The sequence below is a fragment of the Anas platyrhynchos genome, chromosome 4, assembly GCF_047663525.1.
Source record: "Anas platyrhynchos isolate ZD024472 breed Pekin duck chromosome 4, IASCAAS_PekinDuck_T2T, whole genome shotgun sequence".
In the NCBI taxonomy this organism is placed as follows: domain Eukaryota; kingdom Metazoa; phylum Chordata; class Aves; order Anseriformes; family Anatidae; genus Anas; species Anas platyrhynchos.
This window is the reverse complement of record NC_092590.1, coordinates 57,055,699-57,081,428: the sequence shown is the minus strand read 5'-3', so window position 1 is coordinate 57,081,428 and position 25,730 is coordinate 57,055,699. Positions and strand designations below refer to the sequence as shown.

Genomic DNA, 25,730 nt, shown 5'->3' with positions numbered 1-25,730 from the left:
TCTGCTTCTTCAGAAAACTAGCTTTATTCATTTTAAAGTTCTGGAGGATTTGCAGTATCATCTTGCTCTTCAGTCTCTCCCCCTTGTAAAGAATAAAGTAATTGTAATATGGAAAGAATTAAATAATGTTTTTATGTGTTTTGCTTGGTTTTGTGTTTATTTATTTTATTTTTTATGAGTAGACAGTATGAAAGCACTCAGAGATGGTTATCTAAGAGACATAAGAGACAAGAGACATTCAAAAATAAAATGTGTCTTCCTGTGTGAAGAGAGGGACAAGACATCTCCCAACTCCACAAAGCATTCTGAAGCTCAGATTAGATAGTCTTAGGAAAGTAACCTCCTATGAAATGATGTGTAAATAGATGGACAGATAAATAAACAAAGTCACAGCTGGTGACTACCTTTCATAGGTAGAGCTCTACTTGTATCACTAAATAATTCTTTCCTCTTTAAATTTTAGATTTATCTATAACTTATTTAATACCATGAATTCTTGTGAGAATAATGTTCTTCGTTCATTTCTAGATCTGATTTCTTTTCACAAACCAGGAGTTCATTTCCATGAAGTTCCTAGAAAATAAACATACCATAAAAAACATACGTAAATGAAATAGTAAGTTGTTTAAATTACTGTAGACACAAATCACACACAAACAGACCAACTAGAAAAGATACACTTTTCCAAATTTTCTAGTAATATGCATCTGAAAGATTGTCTCAAGAAGTATTTTAAAAATGTTATTTTCAATATTTCCATTTTAATATTCAAAAATATTTGTGCATAGTCCAAAATACCTAAGACAAATAAATTAAAAAACGGTGCATAAAAAAATTACTACTCTGACTTTTATTTTTTGAAGCACAATTGAGTATTATTTTTACACTGACATTTTCTAAGCTCAAGAGCCACAATTTACATGCATCTTAAGTATACCATTTATGATTTGCTACTGTTAGCCTATCTTTCATGTCAGTATTTCTCTGAATTAAATGTACAGCCTTCATGGAACAAATATAAAACAGGTAAATTCAAAATTCCTGCAGTAAGATTGCTAAACATATCTAGTATTTTCTTGCCAAGCTCTTCTTCCTAAAAGGCACATTTATGAATGTTTAGAAATCTTTATCACAAACTGTTTGGAGTGTACAAAATGTCAAGGTTAACACTGCTCAAGAACGTTACACTCCATACTTTCTAAACTTGATCTGACAATCATACTGCATTAATAAGCTTCTCAAGATTCATCTTTCTTCCTTTACAAAAACAAACAAAAATGAACAGCTACATGCTTTATGACGGAAACAATTTAATTTACTCATTTAAACTTGGAAGTGTATGTCACAAAGACGAAAAGAGGCAAAAAAAAAAAAAAAGCAGATAAGCCTTCACAACTGTTGCCGATTTTTCTTCCCCCAGAAGAAAAATCTCATTTATATTTGAGGGCTGTGCCTGGGCAACATGAAAAGACAAGCTTAAAAAAGGGCATAGCTAAAAGCTGTGTATTTGTACTCTGCAGAAAAAAAAATAGGGAAGATATAGGCTGCTGATAGGATAATCCTTAAGTAACATTTTGTCCTCCTCTGCCAATCAGAGAGTTTATTAAAAAAAAGAAAAAAAACAACCCCCCCCCCAAAAAAAAAAAAAAAAAAACACCTACACACACCACACACTATTAGCTATGTTGTAGCACCAAGGATTAGATGATGATGATGAAAAACACTCCTAGGTTTGCAAACAAACAAAAACAGAAAACTGACAAGCAACCTGTCTGCTACTTGCAAAATGCCTGAAACACTACCTCACAAAAGGCGAGAAGGTGGCAGTATCACATTTTTATGCAGCAGCCAAGACACTAATGTCATCACCCAGGAAGCATCTTTACGTTAGATACTAAACATTTTTACTCTATTATCTGCAGTTGCTCATCAGGATGCAACCCGACGCTGCTCAGACGGATGAACCATACCCACTGTGTATGGGTACACAGCTGCACCTCCTGCTCACTCTCACGAACCATTATGATACCGCTTTACAACCTGCCTTTGCCTGCTCTGCAATCTTAAGCACTTAGCCAAGTTCAGGGAACCCTGAGAACTTCCAAATAGCAATCAAGAGATGCATTTCTATTGCTGGCAAACTTTAAAATACAGATATCTGTAAATGAAGACAGGTTATGCAGACAGAGCTCTGTTCCCTCACAAAGACACAAACTTCACCCAAATTAAAGAAGGGAAAACGTGTTGGTTACAGGATTACTTGGCAAGAACCTCAGACTCGAGACAATACAGAACTCCTATTTCACACCTCCTGCAACTGTCAGGTATTGTACAAAGGTAAGTAGCAGCACCATTTTCTCCTGCAGTCAGCTTCATAGAAGGAAGTATTTCTTGAAAGATGGGTGGATATATGTAGTATTTAAATGTATACTGTTCTTATGCAGAGGAAGCACCCGCCCTGAAGGAAGAAGTCCAGCTTCTAGATCATAGCCAGATGGAACTGCCTACTTGCAGCCCTTAAAAAAACTCTCTACTTCTGATCAGGAAGCATTCAGACGCATTTTTGTTAATTTTTTTCTAACAGTCAGTCTTGCCAGTCACAATGTGAAGGAAACCTGAATACTAAGAATTGTACTGGGACTACTGCCACATTAAACAGTCGATGCTATTCAGGACAAGCCTCTTCACTTGAAAGATACTGCCTCAGTTTTCTATTAAAGGCCATACAGTTTTATAACAGGGCTTTAAAGATAAGAATCCCTCCTGTTAAAATATTAAGAGTTCTTATTTTAGAGTTGCACAATTTGTAATCTGGCCAGCATTCCACGATACCACAACACGTAGGAGCTGACAGATTAAAACATGCATATTGAGTTCAGTAATCTAGTCTGTGAATCTACAGCAAGAAATAAAACTAATATTTCACTCTAGAGGCTTGAACTCAGAATTTCTTCACAGAAAAACTGAATTCCAATATACTTTACTCTTCAGCTGGACACAGCAATATATCAGCTGTGAAATGTTAGGATTTTTATTTGTGCTATTTTTTGAATCAATAGAAAAGAAAAATGTTCCTTCTTCAGGTTGTCCTTTAGGGGTTTCTGCTTCTAGCCATCTTTCTTCCTCACTTAAGTCTAAGGTATACTTTCTTTATGCCCTTAATTCCCCATTCTCTCATGCTGACTTACCTCTAGTCTGTAGTGACTCATTACCTGTTTCTAGACACTCCCTTTATAAAAGCCTGTAGAAGCCTTTACTTTGTTACACCAATGAAACAGGAAGAAGGTTAATGGCCAACTTCTAACCACCTAGAACAAGCTTCATTTAGTCAGCATTACAATTTGCTGTTTTCTTGAATACAGATAAACTATATTCTCATATGAGGTTATTTTTAAAAGGAAGCAACAGTTACTAAACTCTCAAACACTTTACAGTGTTATCAAAACTTCCTTATTTGTTCCTAGGATACCTGATACTAGGGAAAAAAAAAAATTGAAAATTAAATATCTTGGGACCTTTGTTTTACAGTTCTGCTTTATGACCTTTGTCTGCAATTATGTTCTAATGGAAGCAAACTATGAAGTTTCCAACTAGCATGTGATTTATCAAATAAAAAAAATTCTTGTTTACTTACATGAACATGATAATTAAAATCTAAATCTTCAGATCAGAGAAAGCATGTTGTAATATGCTGCTTTAATTGAGATTCTACGGCCAGCAGAAATAATAATTCTGTTTCAAGCAGTTAATCTAGCTTAATAGCATGGTATTTTTTCTATTGGGTGCCTTTATAAGATTGCAAACAAACTTCCTGGGTATGCCGTATTATAAGCAGCAACTCCAATAAAATATATAGAAAAATTTTAATAAGTAACAACAAGGACAGAAAACTTTTTCTGGAAAAACCTGCTTATGCCATTGTACTAATTGCAAAGCAGCTCAACTTTGAATTTGTAAAGACATTTTAATAATTGGCACAGACAAGACTATGCAGTAGGAAAGAAAAGGAGCTCAGAAGTAATCTGTACACAAAGGGTATGTAACAAGAAACAGAAGGAGAAACATCATGAATTTATGCCCATCTCCTTAAAAAGTCAACAATGAAAAACAAAAAGCCATGATTCCAAAGAGAAGACAGTACACGTGAAAAATAAAAGTTCATTTTTATGCTTCTAAAAACACTCCCACTAGAAGATGCAATTTGAGCCATTTATTTTCAATGCACAATTCTTAAATTCATACTAGGGAAAAAAAATAAATTATAGGCACCTATTTTGAAAGTCACTAGTCAAATAGTTTTGATTTTAGTGAATAATTTGGAGTAGTTGTAAAGGAGAAACTTTAGAGTGAAAACCAGAAAAGAAACTAAGAATTACCTACTGTTTTCCCTAAGTCAGTGGCTTGAGATCAGCTGGAACAAGGATAAGCAAACAAAGAAGCAACAATTCCTGAGTGAGAAGCAGGAGCTGGCATTCACAACATTTGGTGGATGCCTCACTAAGCTACTTCACCTCTTGGACCTCCACATGATTCAGAAGTCTGTCCACATACCATCTAAGACATTCACAGTTCAATTACCAACCTCAACAAAAGCGTTCATGTCAGACAATCCTGCAACAAAAGTGACTTACTGTGTATATAGCAAGTCTGGGATCTGTGAAAAATACCAGAATCCCTGAGAACTTTCATATATAGGAACTTTAAAATGTGTATGGCTGAAAGTGACTATTAGATCAACTAAGCTAACATATAAGCTGCTTTCTTTGGTTGTCCACCAGCCAGATGCCCAGTCTTGATATTGAATTATCAGAAGAGAGAAAAGCCACTTTCCCCCTTATTAGTCAGTTTTCATGGTTATAACCCCACTTAACCTGTTTTAGACACAAAATATTACAATATACCACTGTACTTAAGAAGGTACAAGGAAGGCATCAAGGTAGTCTGCAAATGCCTATAACTGACTGTTTTCCATTTGATATGGCAGCATCTAGGTCAGGGCAGAAAAGTCAATTATGCCTCTTACTTTTTTTTTTTTTTTTAACTTTTTTTTTTTAAAAAAAAAAAAAAGCAGAACCTCCTATTACTATTGAACAGTACAAAGAATATCTCAAGATTAAGAAAAGTCACTAGTCCCTACATATTTACACTACTGTCATGGTTTTGGCTAGGATAGAGTTAATTTTCTTTGTAGAGGCTCATATCATTTTGTGTTTTGGACTTCTGATGAAAACAGTAGTGATAACACATGAATGTTTTTAGTTGTTGCAGTGCAGTGTTCACACAGAGCCAAGGTCTTTTCTGCTTCTCATGCTACCCTGCCAGTAAGGAGACTGGGGGTGCACCAGGAGCTGAGAAGGGAAACAGCCAGGACAGCTAGCCCAGACTGACCAAAGCGATGTTCTGTATCATATGGTGTCATGCTCAGCAATAACAGTTGGGGGAAAGAGGGAGGAAGAGGTAGACATTCAGAATGATGGCATTTATCTCCCCGAAAAGCATTATGAGCTCTACTTTTCCAGAAATAGCTGAACATCTGCCTGCTGATGGCAACTAGTGAATGCATTCCTTGTTTTGCTTTGCTCACACATGAAACTTTTGCTTAAGTGGTAAAGTGAGTTCTCACACTTTTTTACCTTTTCAATTCTGTTCCCTATGCCACCTACAGAGAGTATGTAAGTACGGTGCTTAGCTACCTGCCGGGATTAAATCACAACTATAAAACTTGTGCATATACCTAAGAATACAAGAAAGATACTGAGAACCGAAAGAGAAGAAAAAAGAATTAATGGCAGTACACAATACATAACATTGAGATATAAACCATTTATATCCAGACTTCTTAACTTACCTTAGCATCTTGAAGGTTGTCCCAAAAAAAGGTTTCTCCATACGGAGATATGATGGGTGGTTTTTCTTCTGTGAAAGTTTCTTAAAGTAAAAAATAACCAGTCACATACTGTCATACTCCATTAATGTTATGATATAATCAACAAGGGATACAAGTTTTCTGTTTCTGATTTTCCTGTCCTCCTCAAAATGAATAAATATTGAAGAACAAGAAACAATTTCTCATTTATAACTGAAACACACTTTCTTAGAAATTTATACTTTTACACCGATCTACTTATATCTAGCTATAGTTTTGCTATATCTAGTATAGTATATCAATACAGTTACAGTTTTATACTGCATCTTTTCACTAGCATCTTATTTGGATATAGCTTGCATATAGGTATCATCTTCTTTCCTAATCTGCCTATCAAGTTAAAAACAAAACAAAACTTTTGTCATATGCTCTTGGGATCAACAGTTCCACTGTCTTTTATTATGACTTTAAAAAACAAAAGCAAAGGAAACAAAAAAACACCTAATTTCTGCTCAATTTTCATTTCATCACCAATTATTTGCTTGAAATTAATACGTATAGCTTCAAACTTCTAGTGTTTAAAAGAATTTGTTTTTTTTTAAATGCCACTGACTGTGCAAGACTGAATTAAATAGTTTACTGGAAGAAGTTACCAATTTATTTCCCGTTATTTCCTGGGGCTCTGATTACTCACTAACAAATGAAGGTACATTAGTCAGAAATACTCTTCTTACAGTTTTCAAGAAAAAATCGATTCTGCTTTAAAAAAAATGCATACCATCTTGAAAATTCAACATATTGTATTTAAAAAAAGTATGTTAAATTATGTTTACAGACAATATTTTGTAATTTTCATGCTATTAGCTCGTAAACAAGAACTAAGTAAAACGTAGAAGTGGTTACGTGCTCTGCTATTACGTACATCACACTTTTTTCATACTTTCCAGATACCCAGTATTTCTTAAAATAGCAAGTCAACACTTGCTCAACAAAAACCGAGGTTGGAACTCAGTTTTTCGTTTGAGGTTTCTTTGTCTCAATATTCAAGATGTAAGTACCAGCATGCTTAACTCACTTTTTTGTGAAGCTTGCCTCCCAGCACAAGGTACATTTGTAAGATCCACGTTCTTTCTTTTCTGAAGGGAGCTTGAACAAAACAGAGCACAAAATGGAAATATTAAGTGAAATTTCCCAGAAATGGAGCATGGAGCAAAGACATCTTATGCAGGTAAACAAAGTATTACAACTACATGCAAATGTAGAAATAGTCAATTTTAAGTCTTGGAAAAGACTTCTGACTGAATTTGAAATATCCAACATTCTTTCTTTCTCTCTTCATGATGCTGAATACTTCACTGATCCTAACACACACGTTCAGATTTTTATTTTTTTTTGGTTTTGAATGCCTTAACATACATTTAGACCTCTGGGAAGCATGGGGATCCCCCATTCTTCCCCCATCCTCTACCATCCCTTCTACTTCACATTCAATACCAACAAATGCATTGAAAAAAAACAGCATAGTATCAAAGCCAAATCTTCAACACTGAGCTCTAAGCATAGAGCCTAGGCATACAGACAAACCAGATGCCTTGAACCACTGAAAAAAAAAAAAAAAAAAGTGCTGAAAATTTTTAATTCCCAATCATTATTTTTTTTTCCCCTAATAAACTTTCAATCTGAGACATAAATGACATTTATTTGATACCACCTGCACCTATGACTGTGCATTTTGTAGATATGCAAGAATGTATTCCCATACACAGGAGAAAAATTACTTTTTTTATTGGTGTTGTGCTAGCTCCTAAGTATTTCAGGGATTCCATGTAAAGAGGTACATTTCTGCTGGAAAAAGATCATGTTTTCACTATTATTACTGAGATTTCAGGCTAATGCAGCGGCTTTAGAATAACAGAATAGGAGAAAATACACCTGAAGTAGTACATTTCTAACCCATCTTCACTGCTGCAGCAGTCTGTTTTCAGTCTGCTTTCAATCAAATTCTGATTTCACCTGTTAACACAAGTAATTAGTAATTTCTCTTCTTTATATCACTTTCTCCACTTGAAATATCAGCGATACAGATCCTTCTGCATCATTACAGAATACTCATTGATTCATAAGTGCTATAAAAGATCCTTTAAGCTTTTTCTAAGAGTTTGCAGATTCTCCGTCTTTCAAAGCCAAAGATAAATGTTTTAATAAAAATATCAATATCTGATTTTCATTTCCCCACTAGACTTATTGGTGAATTTTATGTTTTTAAGGTTTGTTATGCTCAAAACTCCAGAAATACCACCCCATGACATCTAAATTGAATAACTCTACATTACAGGCTGATATTTCCCTATGACAAGAAAGCGTATGTTTATGAACTACCATTTTGTATCATTTTAAATCTATGCCTCTATTTGCCCCAAGGAAATTGCTGAATTAAATTCAATATGGAAGCTGTACTTTGAAATAACAAGTACCTTTACAAATTTTATCCTGGTTGTATGAATTATGTTTCTTGATGGTATTTTGTAAGATCCGATTCTCAGAAAACATAGGATGAGTTTGCCCAGTTGAAGTGGATCATGGCCTAGCTCCATACATAGTAACTGCTCACTCTTCGAATTACAAAAACTACATAACACTGTGTTCCTTCATGTGTCTTACTAAAATTGATGTAGCTACAATCTTTTGAAGTTACATTAACAAATTAACTTCATGCATTTGTACTAACCCGGAATGCTTACAAATAAATACATAAATAGAAATAATATTTTTCAACAGAGACAGGATTTGTTTGTTGTTTTTAAGGGTACTAATAGCATTAATATGAATTTGAGAGGGACAGATAATCAGCTTTGACTAGAAGAGATTTTAAACTGATGGTTTTCTTCCCTATGTAAAACAGTGAGTGAAAGGCTTAGTTTCAGAGTGGAAGGATTTAAAAGTGGGCAATGGTAATAGCAATGAGTCACAAGTAATACTGGTAAACTCATCAGGAAACGCGAAATGATAAAGCAACTTATAAAGACCTGCTTTTTTTTTTTTTTTTTGGTTTGTTTGTATTAAGTGTCTACGTGTATATGCTCCATACAAAGTAAGAAAATCTGTTAAAAATATGAACTGCAGGGTGTTCCCCCCACACACTCCCCAAATAATTTTTTTTTTGGACATTTTAGGAATGGGAAGTTTTACCTTATGCCAAGTAAAAACTACCTCAATAAATACTTAAAATAGTTTACTCTGAATATCTGCTTGAGAGATTAAATATAACAAAAAAATAGAGTGCAAGAGGACAATATTTGTCATCCTTGTCAATTGTTGTACAAAATAAATTCCTACATTAAATGACAGAAAAATAAAGAAGACTTATTTGGGGGCAAATAAGACCAAAACAAAAAAAAAAAAAAAAAAAAAAAAAAACGACAAACCAAAACCAAACAAAATCAAAGCCACCACCAACAAAAAACTTATCTACATAAACATGACTTTCCTTAACCATTTCCAAAACTGAATACTTCTTGAGATTATCATCATCTTTGTTTTGCTCTCTATAGGACAGTTAGTGCAAGTAGCCTGCAAATCACAAAGTACCAATTATACACAGATAAACATAATTTTAATTATATTATCTCTTTGTTACAACTGTGGAGGTTAAGACTAACTATTTTCATAAATTAAGTGATACAGGATGTGGTTCGGGCTGCATACTCTTCCCCACCACCCTTTCCTTGTGTATAAACAGGATGAAAGGGTGTGATGAGGCAGCAACTTGTCTTGCTGAAGGCTGAGAGACTGGAAAGGTGAGAGCTGAGACGATTTGTTCTATACATGCCTGCAAATAAAGCGAGGGAGAGAGCTCAGTGGAAGCAGTCAGTGCTTCAGAGTCTTCACTGGCATTCATCTGCTGGGTGTTTTTATGTGAATGAAGATTTTGTTTTCAATCATCACATTTTCTACCCGAGACCTAGCCCTCCCTTTACATGAATATGTCCAAAGTGCTCTACCGTGCTGTTTGAGCCTTGGGCTTCATAGGCTGCTTGCAGAAGTCAATTAAGGGAGATACTTGGCCAAAGGAAGAGATAGAGCAGCTTCTCCCTCCTATGCTCTGTGTGACCACATACAGAGTAGAAGGAGGCAGCAGCACTATCCTGGAAACCTCATTAGCAATCTCAACCACTTACATGCCCGCAACGGAGTGTGAAGAATACCAGCACTGCTAACTTTCCACTACAGCAGCGGCTGTTTGCACAAAATGGACAGCACTAGGACAGGCACACAGTATCTCTGTATACATGTACATACATACACTGAAGTCCTCTTTCCCTCCCTCCTCCTGCCCCTCCAGCAACGCAGCAGTTTTTCCAGATTTATTTTTGGACTATTTCTTCTTTCCTGCAATAAGCAATCAGCATTGAACAACACAAGCGACAGAGTCGGAGGATGTGGAAAGCCTGGATGTATTTTGTGTTGGTCAGTCTGAAACATTACTTGGGTGGCACTGCACAACAATCAGCTCTGTCACCTGACACACCTGCTTAGCTTTCCCTTTAAAGGCACTGCTGTTCCAAAGGGTGCAACCAGAGCTACAGAGCAACTGCTAAACAACATGGTCCAAGGTAGCTTCAGAGGTTTCCGTATCTCCACGCTTATCTTTAATCTCGGGCTAAGGGCATGCATGTGGTTAGCTCCATCCATTGCAATACTTTCACTTCATCTTAGAGGCATCAGTTCTTCACTTGCATGGGTAAGAAGTAACCAAAAGTACCAAGAGAGGCCACAAAATTTGCACCCTCCTCTGTCTAATCCTTTATTCTGTTCAACGACATTATCGGGAAACTACACTAAAAATTTAAGACTAGTCACTTAAGCATAAAATAAAGGGTCTCAGAAGTTCATTGCAAAAGGTTCTAATGGTCTTATCAAGACCTGTTGAGCCAGATTATTTCAATCTTGAAACATGATTTGCAACCCCCTAGTTTCAGAACTCCTTCAGAAGTTTTTGAAGGCCTTCAGAGCAATGTTTACTACTTCTGTATCAATAGTGAGCTCATAATGCTGTGATAAGAAGGAAAAAACTAGCTGGCAAGAACCCAACATTGCTTCAGTGCTAATTATCTGAAAGAGCTAGAAAGATCTGCACAATGATTTGTCAGGAACATTGTATAAGTTTTGGTATGTTTTTAATTCTGCACCCCAGTACTGCAGCGGTGCCAAGTATACTTGCAAAAAGAAAGAAAAGCAAGGTACTTCCAACTTCTAAAACATCATGGTGTCCTACCAGCTGACTGCATGTTTTGTTACAGGTAAGAGCTAGGAGCACAAGCAAGGCACAGGAAAGTAGACAAAATTAGAAGAGGTGCAGGCACGTTATTAGTAATAAAAAGTAACAGAGTCACAGCACTACAAAGGGCCACAAGCAGACCTACTGTACAAGCTTTTAGTGTTAGAAGGCACTTAAGAGATCATGAGAAAAGCATTTCCTTGCATAAAGCTTTAAGGCCAACATCCATGCATGACAAGAGGTTTCCCAGTAGATTTCAGTTGGAATTCTCTGCCTCTATGCAGAAAGCCTTCACACAGTATGATAAGGATGAAACCAGCGTCTATCAATAAAAATCAGCTGAGAATGTTTGTCTTTCCTATAGGATTGCATAGACATGATCTTTCCTGAGGCTAAAGACACTGCAAGCCACCACTTTAAAGTTATGTATTAATTCTTTGCCTCTAAAAAAAAAAAAAAAAAAAAAAAAAAAAAAAAAAAAAAAATACTCAGCAAGGTTAGTCATGAACATTTCTATGAAGTTTAAGTTCTGTTTAGAAGCTCTGGTTTACTCTTGATCTTCATCTGACAGACTTGCTGCTTGTCCTTCAGGATTTCTACATTGTTATAACTGGAGCATAAAGATGAAGAAGAAAAGCTGGAGTTCACAAATCAGAATGTGGAAACAATGTTAGTGACCCAGTCACACATCAGTCTCTAAGACACCGGGATCTGAAGGATTTACTGGTATGGTGGGAACACCATAAACACAGCATGCTATCTCTACTGGGTGATTGTTTCTCAGAAGAGATAAGAGTAGCTAGTCATTGTTATCTTTTAGCATTAGATTCCCGTTCCAGCTCAGCAGGAGTAGCTTTGTTATATGCAGTGGGAATGATCACCCCACAGAAGTTAATGTAAAGCCACTCCCCATTGAAAAGTGTTTATACTTCAAAGTTTCAATAAGCACAATTTCTTGGTGTTTTAGAAGACTGATTATATATATGTTTTTTTTTTTTTTTTTCTCCAAGTAGAGCATGCAAATCTTTTCTTTGTTGCAAAGAATTGTTGCCTCTCCACCTGTTCAACCAGACAACTGTATTAAAGCATTTAATATTAACATCTTTCATTAATCTAAAAGAAACTTATAAATGCTTGGGAAAACTCTGCACTTAGGGCGTGTATAAACTCGCTAATGATGTTTCTAACTGCTGAGATATGCAGATGAAAAAGACAAATACAAAACATTCTCAGACACGTCCCTTCCAGGCACAGCTAGTGGTTTAAAAAAAAAAAAAAAAAAGGCTAAAAAAAGCACAACCTGATGATTTGGATACGGCTACAGTGACAAAACTTTGCATGTGTCTTTGCATGAGTTTTTCTTCTCCCTGAGACACTTACCAAGCATGACAAGTAAAACTTTACAATTAACAAAATCAAAAATAGCACGATTAAATCTGGGGGAAGATACTTTTTGTGTATACAGCCCATAATATTGTGATCAGCTGTACATTCACTGCCTCTTATTTTTAAATTATGGTATCATTTGAATGTTATTAATGGAGGTCTGGAGTTACATTGTAACATCAGATCTTTTCCCCTACATTCCATTGCCTTTTTGCAAAACAAGCCACAAAAACTGTTTGTTACAGACAGCAAGTGTTCCTCACTAGTTTTTAGACTAATTGCAAACTCTGCCATTTTGAAGGAATCAAAATCTACACCCACATCACATGAATCTTTTGAAATGAATGCAAACTATGCAATTTATCATAAAGTAACAACCTTTACTGGATGCTCTCCAAGCCAATTTCACCAGTGCTGCACAGAATCCTTATAAGGATTCCATGAATTATGAAAACCTTCCACCTCCATCCTCTAGAAAAAGCCTTTCCAATTGCCAAATAAAATGTCTTTTGACTGAAGAGGCATCTTTTTGTCATCCTACAAAATTCCATGTAAGTTATAGCTGGTTAAAATAAAATAATAAAAAAAAACACTTGGTTTTCTTTTTTTCCCTCCTATTTCTTCCTCCTGGAATGCCTCAAAAAAAAGATACGCTACAAGCATCATTAAAGTCCAAGTTTCACTATATGAATAGTGATAATATTCATATGCCATATGAATACCAGCAGAAGCCAACACCTAACATGCCAAACCGGTTGCATTCATTTTCTGCATTAACAGTTAGATGACAACCAGTTTAGAAATCAGTCCAAGAGCCATCCTGAAGAAAATCGTTGCTTTAGATTGACAGCATAATATAATTTCCTCCTCCATGAAGCATCCTATTCTAATTTAAAAGAATATAAATTTTACTGAAGAGTTCTATGTTTTAAGGCTAATACTTCAAATCATCTTTCTACATCCACATATGCGATCCTGTCTAAGAAATCCTCCTTCATACACGTACAGATACATCCTTACAGGATGGCTACACCATACAGCACATTCAACAGGCAAGAGGGCTTTTGTAAATATTGCCTCATTTTTCAGATGAAAGTATCTTAATACACACAGCTGTGCAAAATTTCCTAGATCTTTTAAATCCAAGACTTAGAATAAAATAATAAACCTTTGTTTTCTAAGAACAGTATTTTCTGAAAGGTACAACCTTAAAAGGTACTAAAACATAACTTGAATACACAATTATAACTCTTGTTTCCCTAACAAAAACACATTATTATACTTAAGGATGAATTTTTATCCTCTTGAATTTACTGTTTTATAACCATTTTCTTGCCACAGAGCAGAATTTCATTAGATACTATTAATGAGATGCTAACCCCAGCATATCAGTAACATTTTGGTTTGGAATAGATTCAACAGCTTTTTCTTTTTAAATCTTGTTTTTGTAACATGTATTTTCATTCTTCTCTATCTGAAGCGCATACAGATTGAGTTTAAAAAATGTTTGATATAGTTGTTTTTAAACACAGGCTATTCCTAAAGCAATGAAGATTCATTTCTCTCAAAGTAAGCAGATGCAGAGATTATAATGTGACACTATTCTAGAATTTCCCTTTAAACTCCCACTTGCACTTTTGACTTGCTTAATCCTTCTTAGGATTATTCATGTCAGAGCCAAGCTATTTACAGCACATATAAAAAAAATCCACAGAAAAAGACACCCTTTGCCCATACAGCCCCTTCCCCCCCCACAAAAAAAAAAAAAAGTCCCATAATTTCTACAACAATTCTTCGCTAAAAAGAAACCACAATTACCTGGTTGAAGTCTCAACTTTGCTTGATTCAGGGATTTCTGGCACAGGTCGATGTCTTAACATAAAAGACCGACTTGCTCTTGGAAATACTGTCGTGCTGTTTTGTGTACAGGAATCATATAAGTCATTGTTTATCATTTCTCCTTGAAACTTAAAGAATTGAGAACTTGGCTCACAATCAGATAGATCATCCTCATCTGCAAGCACGAGATGTTTGTTTTCACTGTATTTTGTCTCACATGAATGAGCAAACGAAGAAGGAGGATCACAAAATGCCAAACGGCCAGCCAAGTGCTCATCAGTTTGGTATGCAGCAGCTTCTTCCAATGATGTATCCGGCTGAGCATTCATCTTAATACTTCCACTTAGACTGACAGCTTTTACTATGCTGTCTGAATTCTGGTATAAACCAGAAAAATCCAAATTTGTAATGCTATCATCACTTGCCTCCGATAAGTTTTGCTCTCCAAGTTTGAACCTTTCTTCACCAAAGTAAGCTTCATTAGGAAGTTGCACTGACGATGTTGCAGGTATCAAGTCAGTCTCACCTGCATTTAAATTGCTTACTGGAGAATCCTCATCCACGCACAAATATTGCTTCTTTTCTAAACCTGTCGAGTCTTTGAGTTTTACATTTTCGTTCAGTAAATGTCCTTGTCTTTTTGAAAGAGCAGTGTCTAACTGCTTAAGGATCCTTCTGCGGTGCCCTGTAGGCAGCACTCCCATTTGCTGAAGCACGCTGTTGTTTATGCCTGTGCAATCTGTCACAATGTTATAGCCATATTCTTTAAAGTTAGGAAGATACTGCCCTAAGTTAATGTTGACCAAGAATTCTTCAATATCAGTGTCATTGCCTGTGGATGACATGATGGCAGCTTCATTCCGAACAGTGCCCCTCACAGTCATGTAGAAATATAGTCAAGATGCAGGCATACTCATAGGCAAAGAAGCTCTCTATATTTGTCATCAGTCAGCCAATGGAAAATGCAGTTTCTTTGAGACACTTCAAGTTTCTTTAGTTTCTGATTTTATTTTTTAAGGCTGCAAACCTACGGAAAAGAAAAAGGGTATTTAAAAAGAAAGAAAACTCAGTTCAGAGGTCTGAATTTACTTTAATCTTGAATAAAATTCTGAAAGGCTCCCTGCTGTTTGTACACTACAATTTTTTAAATTGTGCACATATGAAAATTTCAAGCAGGGTAAACAGCATAACCTCTCCATCCTTTTATCTTCTCCTGTACAAAGAGAAGAGCAAAATCAAAGCCTTAGCACAAGTAATAGTTTTAAAACATATAATCCTAGTAGTTACAAGATGTGAACCACTTATCTCCAAACAACTTATTATACAGTACTTGGATATAAATGGTAGAAAAAGTGAACTAAGACCAGAGCTGGAACCCAAAGCTTTCCCATTCCCATGCTGGCACCAATTAACTACAGAGTGCAGGTTCCACTCCTTTATCTTCTGAGCCTTAAGCTTTTTAGCACAGAAACAGACTTTCAGCAGGGAAAAGAAAAAAAAAATAATCACTGGCTAGAGCGTTCCCACCAAGTAAGTGCCATAACTAACACAACAGTTTGCAAAGGTAGAGCCACTTCTGAGAATGTCTGGAGAAAGAAAATAAATAATTTAAGCTGCTACTTTTTTTTTTAAGAACCACAGCCAGAAAGCTGTGGAGGTGATCAAAACATGCCTTACAGATCAGGCACGTGTTCTTCAAAGAACTGTCGGACAGGAACGCAGGAAACAGCTAAGTGGTAGCTTCTTGGCTCTGGCAAGGAAGCACCTCCTGTGGTCACAAACTGCAGAGGCATAACCAGAGGCAAGTTCTGGCCTCCATGCTAGGGACCTTTGGTACCTCAAGTAACCATGACAGTTTCTCTTCAGTATTTTCCAACTCAGCTCTTGCACACCCCTGATTTCACCCATTTCAACTTTTCCTTCCTTCATGGCCATATCCAAATCCATAGTTTACAAAATCCAAAGCAGATGGAGAAGCTCCTGTGTTCAGAAGGTGTTTGAGACAACCTGAAATCATGTCTTTAAAGAAGGTTTAACACCAGCAGCAGACAACAGGTTTTTTTCCCTCCTCCCTCTTCCTGTACAAAGAGTCATTTGGCTTTAGGGAAAGCTGCTGACTGTAGCAGCTGCCCTGGCATGCAGGTACTAGCCTGGAGCAGCCTGTTAGAGAAAGAACAGCTTCGGCAGGAGAGCGTAGGACCTAAATAGCAGCCTGAAAGAAAAAGATTCACATGCCCAGCATACACCCAAGGTAGCAGATATTAGGTACACCTTATTCTCCAAAACATCTCCTGACTAAGAGGGCACTACTTATGATCTAGAATTGAAGCTTGAAAGATTGGCTGCTTTTGTACTATATCAATTGCTCCAATAAAGGATAAAACATCTTCCTATACAATTTCCCTAATGCCTTTTGAATAAATAAGTCATTATTCAGCCAAGCAGTCATAAATGAATCTTCATGCCCTGCCTCATTCCCCAAAGACACATACAAACACATATAAATTTAAAATCACATAATCAATGGAGCATAATTGTTATCACCACTATGAGTAATTGTACTCTAGCATTACTATGAATAACTAGTTTAATCACTAGAAGTTTTCTCTTGCAGTTTTGTAACTACCTTTATTACTCCCACACTTTCAGAAAGAACTAATCGAAAACAGGAAAAAACTCTGCACTTACACCATATATGCGTGTGTATGTACGGCATAGTAAAGAGAAAAAGAAGTTGAATAAACCCGCACTCTTCTGGAAGACGTACAGATCAGCACATTTATCACAAAAGTTCCATTATTTACAAGAACTCTTTAGATTCTTGCCAATATATTCAACTTCATTTTTTGCGATGCATTTTTATAGCTTTGATCGCTGCTTGGCAGACTTGCAAGCAGTGACTTACCACCTTCAATATGAAAGGCATTCAATTAGAGATTTTTGGAGAGAGAACTCCATAGGCCACGTACCAGCCTCTTGAGAGATGAAGTCTGTTAGAGAGTTAACTCTCACTGAGAAGTCGTTTTAATTCAAAGAGGCCTGGATTGAGCTACACTGATTAACAAGCAACTTTTAGAATAAGAATTAGATTTAACTTTGTCCTTCTTCAACATGAGCACATATCTAAACACCCATCATTTCTTTAAAAATTTAAGCCCCCCCTTCTCAAATGATAAAATTTGCCAGTAATACCCATCAGCCATCTCTAAAACCACCAAAATGCATATATAAATACATACTGTGTTAAGGTTTTTTTATTTTCTTAATTTTATAATTACTACAGAAATAACTAATGGCAGAAGAAAATATCAAGCAGGCACTGTTTCACGTACCCATTGTGAAAAAAAAAAAAAAAGTACACACACTCACATACATGAAAAACCACCTCCAGTGTTAGCCTATCAATTAAATAATTTCAACTTCAATTTTGAAATACTTTGTCTGTTGTTTCCAGAACTTCCTTGGTAGTTCACGGTTTTGTGGTGCTATTTAGGGTCCTAACCCCAAGGTGTTAGCGTTTATTTTCAAGCAGTATCATTCTCCCAATCTCTCCGCCTCCAACAGAAACAAAAGGCACTTAAGTAAGTAGCTTCTATTTACTTACACACACTCTTTTCCATATCTAAGTATTGTTTTTTCTACGTGCAACAGCTTTGCCAACACCTTAATCTGGAACACCTCCATCCTGCTACTTCAGGAACTCCAATAGCCATGTATCATCGGTTATTTGGATCCTCACACATCTCAGTACAAACCACAATACAATGCACAGGATTACCAAGCACAGAACAAACTTTGTTTCTAAATGCGAAGAACATAATTTCTTTTTGTTGCATATTTTCCAGAATAACACATAGCAGGCCCAGAAAGGAAGAAACTGCTCACTAAGACAGCGTTTTGACCACAAAATGCCAGCAATGCTGGGAGCTGAAGCCAAAGCCATTTTTTGTTTCAGTAGTTGCTAGAAGTTGCTGTAGTTGAGACTTCTAAAGACATGCTATAGATCTGACCCACCTATACAACTCAGTAAATGATACACAAATATTGGTTGTGAAACTTACTGGTATTTGTGGATCTGAGGGTTTTGCTTATTTTGGTTTGAATGCCTAGATGACGCTTTAAATAAATAAAACTAAATAAATACGATTCTGTGATACACACAATCAGTGAATATTTTTAACACGGGCTAGAAGATAAATACTTTATCATGTCTTACATTGTATGTTTTATCCTTACTACAGCCTTAAGCTCAAGTGTACAGAAAAATAGAACTCAAGGACCACCTTATTCAAAATAGTAAACTATTTCAAATAAATTAATATCAATAAAACTTCGTAACTTCAACTGTAGAATAATTCACACAAATACAGTTTGTATAATATTACATATGAAGATGCAGTGATCATATGTATGTGATATATGCCCGTTTGTACATTGACTTTCACATCAGTAACTGTACCACTATGGAAACTTAAGTAAAAAGAAGTCTTAAAGGTTGGTTCACATGGTCACATACATCCTGCAAAACAAAGCTTTTACTCTGAGCAGCAGGGCAAAATAGATTGTCCCATAGTATTAGACAGAAATAAGTATTAAAAAAAAAAAAGAGGGAAATTTTGATCTTTCTTAAATAAAACTGATTCTAAGGGCGCTGTCATATCCTCTGATGTAGAGTCACACAGACAAAAGCCACTCATTCAACACATTCACGCAAATTAGGAGAATGCTATAGTGGGTATATGAAGTAAAGCTTCTTGGAAGACACTTGACTATTCAGTTTTACAGAAATATGTGTAAAGTGTCCAAATTGCTATGTGGAAAAAGCAATACAAGGGAATCCATCTGGGCTTCTCTTCTAAGAAAATATGCTTTTGGCATGTGATAAATTGCCATTTGTTTTGGACATCAAAAGCCTTACATGGGATCATCCAACTTTCTTCCCCAGATGACGATGTTTCTCAAACTCTTTTCAAAATGATTTTCCCATCCTTCCTTTTCTCCTCTTACGGAAGGAACTTAGACAATGAGGTAGAAGAACTCAGGCATACCAGGTCTTTCTGTTTTGCAGAAAAGAGCTGCTACATGGCCTCCAAGACAACACTGGCACAGAAAAAAATACATAATTTTCAGGATGCTTCCTCACATGGAAGATATGTTCTTGTACCTAACATTTTAAAAAAATGTGCCAACTGATATGGCCTCCATTCCATGATTTTCAAGTTGGAGAAGTCTGCAAGACATCACTGATTGGAAGATGTATGCAGATAAACAAATCTATGCTGAAGCAAGCCAGCCAACTTTTAACAAAACGCACAAACAGAAGGCTATAGCTGAATATAGAAATACTCAAATGAGTGTTTCTCATTACTCAATACTCAAATGAGACTTTCTTCTTCCTTTTTAAGAAAACTACTGATGCCAGCCTAGAGAAATCTTCCGAAGTACACAGCAAGCCAGTCACACTTCCAGTGATGAGTTCAACAAATACAAGGAAGTTCAGGCTTGCTCCCAGCTTCTGCTAAACCACATGCTTCACTAAGTTTCAAATAAATGTGGGGTGAAAAAAAAAACAAAACAAAACAACTGCTCTAGGACTTACCAAGGAGCAGAATTAAATCTGCTGATGGTCAATTTCACCCTCCCATTGGGCTTGACTGCATACAAACTGGCAAGATTAGCAGGCATAAGAAGTGTTGTAGATCATTACAGATCTTTCTTTTCGGCATGCTCAAAAAAAAAAAAGAAAAAAAAAGGTCCTCTGAAGTGACCATTTTAAAGGTGTCACTTATTGAATTAGCATTTGGGTCAACACAGAGCAACGTAACCAATGGCAACCAGCATAGTTCCTTGCCCAAAAGCAGCGAAGTGACTTAGTTCAGCACGATTACGAAATACTTTCGAGCACATCCTCCGCTCACATAGTTTCCTCGTTCTTTTTTTTATTTCGGAAGGCTTCTGTTTCAGAGGAAAGCTCGGCCACCTTCGCCGCCTGGGAGCGAAGGCTGACGCCGCCAGAAATTCCTGTGGAGCAACTCGCGGCGTCGGGAGCGCGGCGCGCAGCGGGGCGGCACCGGCCGGGCGCACTCGGGCGAGTTGCTGCGGCGACACGGGGCTGCCACGTCCCGGCTCTGCCTTTCCGATCAGTAAGGGCATCCCAGCACTGTTGCGCTCCGCCACAGCGACTTTCACGCACCGTCCGGTAAAACTCGCAGGCAGCTTACCGAGAAGCCTGCGCCTAACTTCACAGAAAGTACCCGGAGTAAATAAATACACCACAAAGCGCCCTGCCTCGGCTGGCATTTACATACGGACCGTTAAAACGATTAAGGCGAGCAGCACACGGGCGGGGAAACGCACGCTACCTGCCCACCAGGCTCCATCTCCCCGGCCCCCCCATTACCACGACACCCCCGGGCACCCCTGGCCCATCCCGGGGAGCCTCCCGAGCAGAGCCGGGCCGGATGCTCCCAGCCTTGCGCCCCTCGGCAGCTGGCTTACCTCCTGGCGACGAGCAGCCGCGAAGGGGAAGGAGGAGACGGCCTAAGACCGCTTGGGCTCCCTCCTCTCCCCCTGCTCGCTCGTTTTCTCCTTCCTTCCTGCCTGCCTGCCTCCACACCCCACCCCACCCCCGCGCTGCTCCCCGGCGAGCCGCGCCCGCGGCGCTCCGCTCCCTTCCCTCCCCTTCCCTCCCTCCGGAGGCGGCCGCACCTGGGCTGGCGAGGCGGTGTGCTGCCTCAGGAACCTGGCTGGGGGCTTGGGGAAGGCTGCCTGCCCCACAGCACGGCCCCGGAGCACGACCCCGGGGTTCTCCTTTACCCCCCCGGGGCGCAGGGCGAGATGGCCGCGGGGCTCCCCCTGGCCTCCCCGCTGCCCTCCAGCGGAGCCCCGCGGGGGGCGCAGCGCCCTCACGCCTCGCTTGGCTGGATGAAATTAGGAAGCTTTAAGTAAAGCGTGTGACTTGCCCCGCTTCTAGGAACTCGCCCGCGCCCGTGAGGTAGTGACACGCTGCCGAAAGTCGCGTTTTATTACACTAAGCGAGACCGAAAAGCGCTTCGACGCGCTCCAGCAGCCGCCCCCCTCGCACCGCGTGGGCCCCGAGCACCTCGAGGTGAGGCTGGGGATGCCCCGGGGGCCTCTGCTGAAACAGCCGAGGTCTACCCCGAAAAACAGGCCAGTAAAGCCCTCCTTGGGAGCAAGTAAACCTGCCTTCTTCTGCCTGCTGCAAAGATTGCTTATTGCATGCTAACTATAGCCTTACTACGTAGCCCGACTCACACCGAGGCTGTTAAAGATCGTCGGAGGCTGAGGAGTGCCATGGTAGTAAAATGAGGTTTCAGATCACAACTTCAATCGTAAGCAACTTTTTCATTCTCCGGTTCCCCACTGCAACAAGTGGAAGGAGTGAAGTTCAGCATTACAGAGCCAATCCCACCTGCGCCCAAACACTTCTGAAAATCCTGCTGCGCACCCTACCTATTAAATGCCCAAATACCAGTCTACTAAAAAATGCAGTTAATTTAATATCCCAAACTTGTATTATGCAAGTGAATTTTATGGTAAGAAAGTCCTACACCAGTGCAAACTTTTGTTTTTGCTTTTTCTAGGTAGCCTAAAGAAATTCATAATTCTCTTGACCGACATTCTATTAATCATTTTGCCGAGCCTGGCTCAATGTCGTTCCCAATCGTTTGCAAATGGACCCATATATTTCCAAACCAAGTTGCTGTACAGATGTGACTCAGGTACACAAACAGTCTTTTTGGCCATAGCTTTTCTGGATTGTAATCTAAGGCTCACAGACTCATCCGATTAGAGATTTGCCTAAAATCCCGAGCTAAGCCTAGCTTCCTTTCAGAACAGTAAGAATGCCAATGAATGCTGACTTAGAAAAGGAATTTTAACCACAGTAATTTAAAATATTTGAAAGATTCATATCTTGAAAACAACAAAAGACTTGCCGTCTTTGCAAGGCTTACCTTGCCATGCAAGTATCCACTTAATTAGCTGAATTAGCTTCACTGGGCTGAATTTCTCTTTCCTGCAAGTTTTTAGGTATGGCAGTTGAATAATACCTTTGAACTCTTCTCTACCAAGAAAGCCCAAGTCCTTCTATAAAATCCACCTCTCCTTCTCTTCCAGGAGACCCACGTGATTTGCCCATGTAAGTGGACCAGCAGCAGAGACTACAGATGACAGGCCTCTCGCTGTTTAAAACAGCTGTCACTCTCACACAGAATTCACTAAAAGAGGCTGTCCTCAGCATATTTATATTTGTGCATTAATAGCATCTTCCCTCAAAGCATAACATCGTGCTCTGCACCCTGACACGCTATGTTTCAACCAGAACTAGCCACTTTTCTTTTCTTGACCACTAGATGAGAACACAAGATCTGAGATTTTTTTTATTACTACTTTTTTTGGGGGGTGGAGGGTGGGAGGGATGCTGTTTTAGCAGTGTAATTTATCAGATTCTAAGAAAGTTCTCAAGTCTCTGGTTTATCTATGGCACACAGTTCTCTGTAACGAAGCACGAAATGGCAGCTTTCTACCATTGTGGTAAAGCAAAACTAAAACTAACTAACTAAATAACCTTTTGCATATATAAAAGGAAACCACAACTTCTTAGTTCTGATGTAATTCAGATATGACATAAAGCACAGTACTATTCTAAGGCTTGTTGATATATTTGAGTTTTGTAAATCTGTTGGCAGGTTTAACTGCAGAGATTTTATTATCTGATAATTTCCTTGGCCCATGAGTTTCTATGTTGCTATCATGAAATTTTTTTAGGTCAGTAATGTTTTTTAAGTAGCTGAAGATTTGGTTTAGAAATTCGTGTTAAGTGGAAGTTGCAATACTTTTGCTATGCCCTTTAGAAGGTATTCGTGCCTTTTGTATCCTAAAACACATATGGCCATACAAGAAGGTCATTCATAGTGAACACAGTAAGTTTGCTTTCTTGCTCAGAATTATGATTACATAAATCTTCAAGATAATCTTGTTTTCCAGCAACTGAGATTCATCTGATTATTTTTAATATGATCAGTATAACCAATATAAGAATAACCAAGTAAGTCTGTGTTTAACTGAAGATGGAATATCATCTAAATTGTACAGGAGTTTATCCATAGAATATGAATGAACCCCAGACTTCCACATTCCATCTGTGTGGTCTGTTATAAGTTAAAGCATATATTTGCTTCACTATTATTCATTAAGCTTGTAATATAACTAATTCAAACTCGTCAGCCATTTTCCAATTTTCCAGATATTGTTGTCATTTTTGGATCTGTCTATCTTTAAAATTGATCAGTTCTGTTGCTGTGTATTTTGGATTTAAGTACTCTAACTGCACAAACAGCAAGCTGCTGAGATAAATAAGGGCTTCCTTTATTGATTGTGTCCAAGTAGCTCTGATATTGTACACAAGATTTGGCAGCTATCTAAAAATATACAGAAAAGCTGAGTTTGTGGCTTTTTATATAATTATTTAACTGCTGTAAAAACAGCACATGCTATCATTGAATACAGTCTGAACAAGATACAAAGAACTATTTTCTAAGCTTGGTCTTCTGCAATCTTTTCAGTCATGTTACCTTTAAAGCAAAAGTAATAAAACTCATCCAGCAGTCCCTCAAGGTGTTGAGAAGATTAAGCTTATTTAGTTTTTGGAGTTTTTAAGCATTATAAGAAATTAAATGTTAGCTACATCTCAAACAACCAGCAGATGAATGCCAACCAGCTCTATTATGATTGGAGCTTCAGTACTATTGTTACAGTATTGTTAATAAAATATCATGAAAACTAACCTTGGAAATTAAATCATGTACTGTAATTGTTAAAAGCAGAATTCTAGCATGAGGTAACATTTCACATAGGATAAGACACACACACACACACACACACACACAAAACAAAAAAAAAAACACACCTGTAAAGACTCAGAAAAAAACAATTGATAGGACTGTAGTTAAGAATAAGTGCAGGTTTTGAGAAATCTAGGTTCAGTTTTTGTATTTGTTCTCAACTGTTTCTGTGGCTTTGGGATTTATATTGGCCAGTTCAGTGCATTATAACTTTTGTACGTCTCACTGGACACCAACCTGCGTTTTAACTTAGACCTATAAACTAGTTCAATACATACCACATTTTTCAAACATAACTGTGTAATAGTCAATCTGATTTTCAAGAAGCATCGTAGATACATCATATGAGACATTTGTATTTTCAGACTATCATTTTATAAACTAGTTAATGTTATTCCTTGCAGGTGTGACAGCATAGTCATTGTGGCTTTAGTAATCTTATTTCATTTACATTTGACCTTTATGCAGTCTCTGTTTTCTTAAAACTACCGATGGACTCATGCAGTAGTCCCTTTAAGTTGTTCTGATGTTCATAATGCTGTTTTTGAAACTAATGACATAACACCAATGGAACAATACTGTTTACTGATTAGTTTTACAGCATACTGATTTTTTTTTTCTTTCCCTCACCAATGCAGGTGACGGTTATGTTAGAATTAATTTTCTGTCTCATGTATTGTATATCGCACTTGAGTGCACATGCAAAGTCCCCTGAAGGTAAGAAGCTATTTGGATCAACTGAAATACTCTGAGAATAACAAAAACAGTAATTAGGTTTGCTCCAAAAGCACTTCTATTGCAGTAAGGAGTTAGTCAGAAATATTGAATTTGACCTCACTTTCAATGGGAGTCTCCAAAGATGGCAATTCAGAATACATCCTTGCTACAATGTGAGATTTCTGGAAGGTCCACCCACTCACTGCCTTTGGCCAAAACACACCATACAGCATTTCCCTGGACTAATACCCTCTATGTCCCAGCTCTTAAGCCAGCACCTGAACTTGCAGATACTGCCCTGTGGGTTGGTGACCCCCACTTTCACATACATTTTTATGGGCTTCAATCTGCAGGCAACATGAGAATTTTGCCTGCAGTACTGCTTTATTTAAATTCATTGCTTATGGGGAAGTAAAAGCATCTTCAATGTATAAGACTCACCTGAGTTCACAAGCCTGAAAATGAAAACAGCAGATTTATTCTAGCAAAGCAAGAGGGTTAAGCTCTTGCTTCAAATGAAAGGCATATAAAAAAATCAAATTTAAAAAATACCTGACATCAATCTCTCGCTCCAGTTGTCACTTAGGGTTTCTCCAAGACATCTCTCACTAGAAAAGCTGCAGGGGCAGCTTCAACACTTTGTTTTCAGAGTGCCTGTGTTCAGTGTGGGACCTCATCCTGCCACTTCTGTCTCTCATTTATATTTAACAGTTTTCTAGTGGCTTTTGAATACAAATGCAGCTTCAAAACATGTGGTAAGTTCTTTTTATTTCTTTGC

The 25,730-nt window shown here is 37.8% G+C and overlaps 1 protein-coding gene across 4 annotated transcripts in view; it reads right to left on the bottom strand.

Annotated features, from left to right (window-relative positions):
• Positions 1-20,999, bottom strand: part of ARAP2 (ArfGAP with RhoGAP domain, ankyrin repeat and PH domain 2) — a 127,597-nt gene extending 106,598 nt beyond the window's left edge. For 3 of the 4 annotated variants that reach the window (XR_011809211.1, XM_038178433.2, XM_027457268.3), the window contains exons 1-5: positions 20,868-20,998; positions 14,349-15,396; positions 6,942-7,012; positions 5,849-5,928; positions 488-573 (exon numbers count right to left, since the gene is read on the bottom strand). Coding sequence is in view for 3 of the 4 variants with exons in the window: in XM_038178433.2 (XP_038034361.2) it covers positions 488-573; positions 5,849-5,928; positions 6,942-7,012; positions 14,349-15,253 (1,142 nt within the window). In the remaining variant the exon portion in view is untranslated. Of the gene's footprint in view, positions 1-487; positions 574-5,848; positions 5,929-6,941; positions 7,013-14,348; positions 15,397-20,867 lie in introns of all 4 variants that reach the window. The other variant, XM_027457266.3, reaches the window with a different exon arrangement.
• Between the last annotated feature and the right edge of the window lie 4,731 nt (positions 21,000-25,730).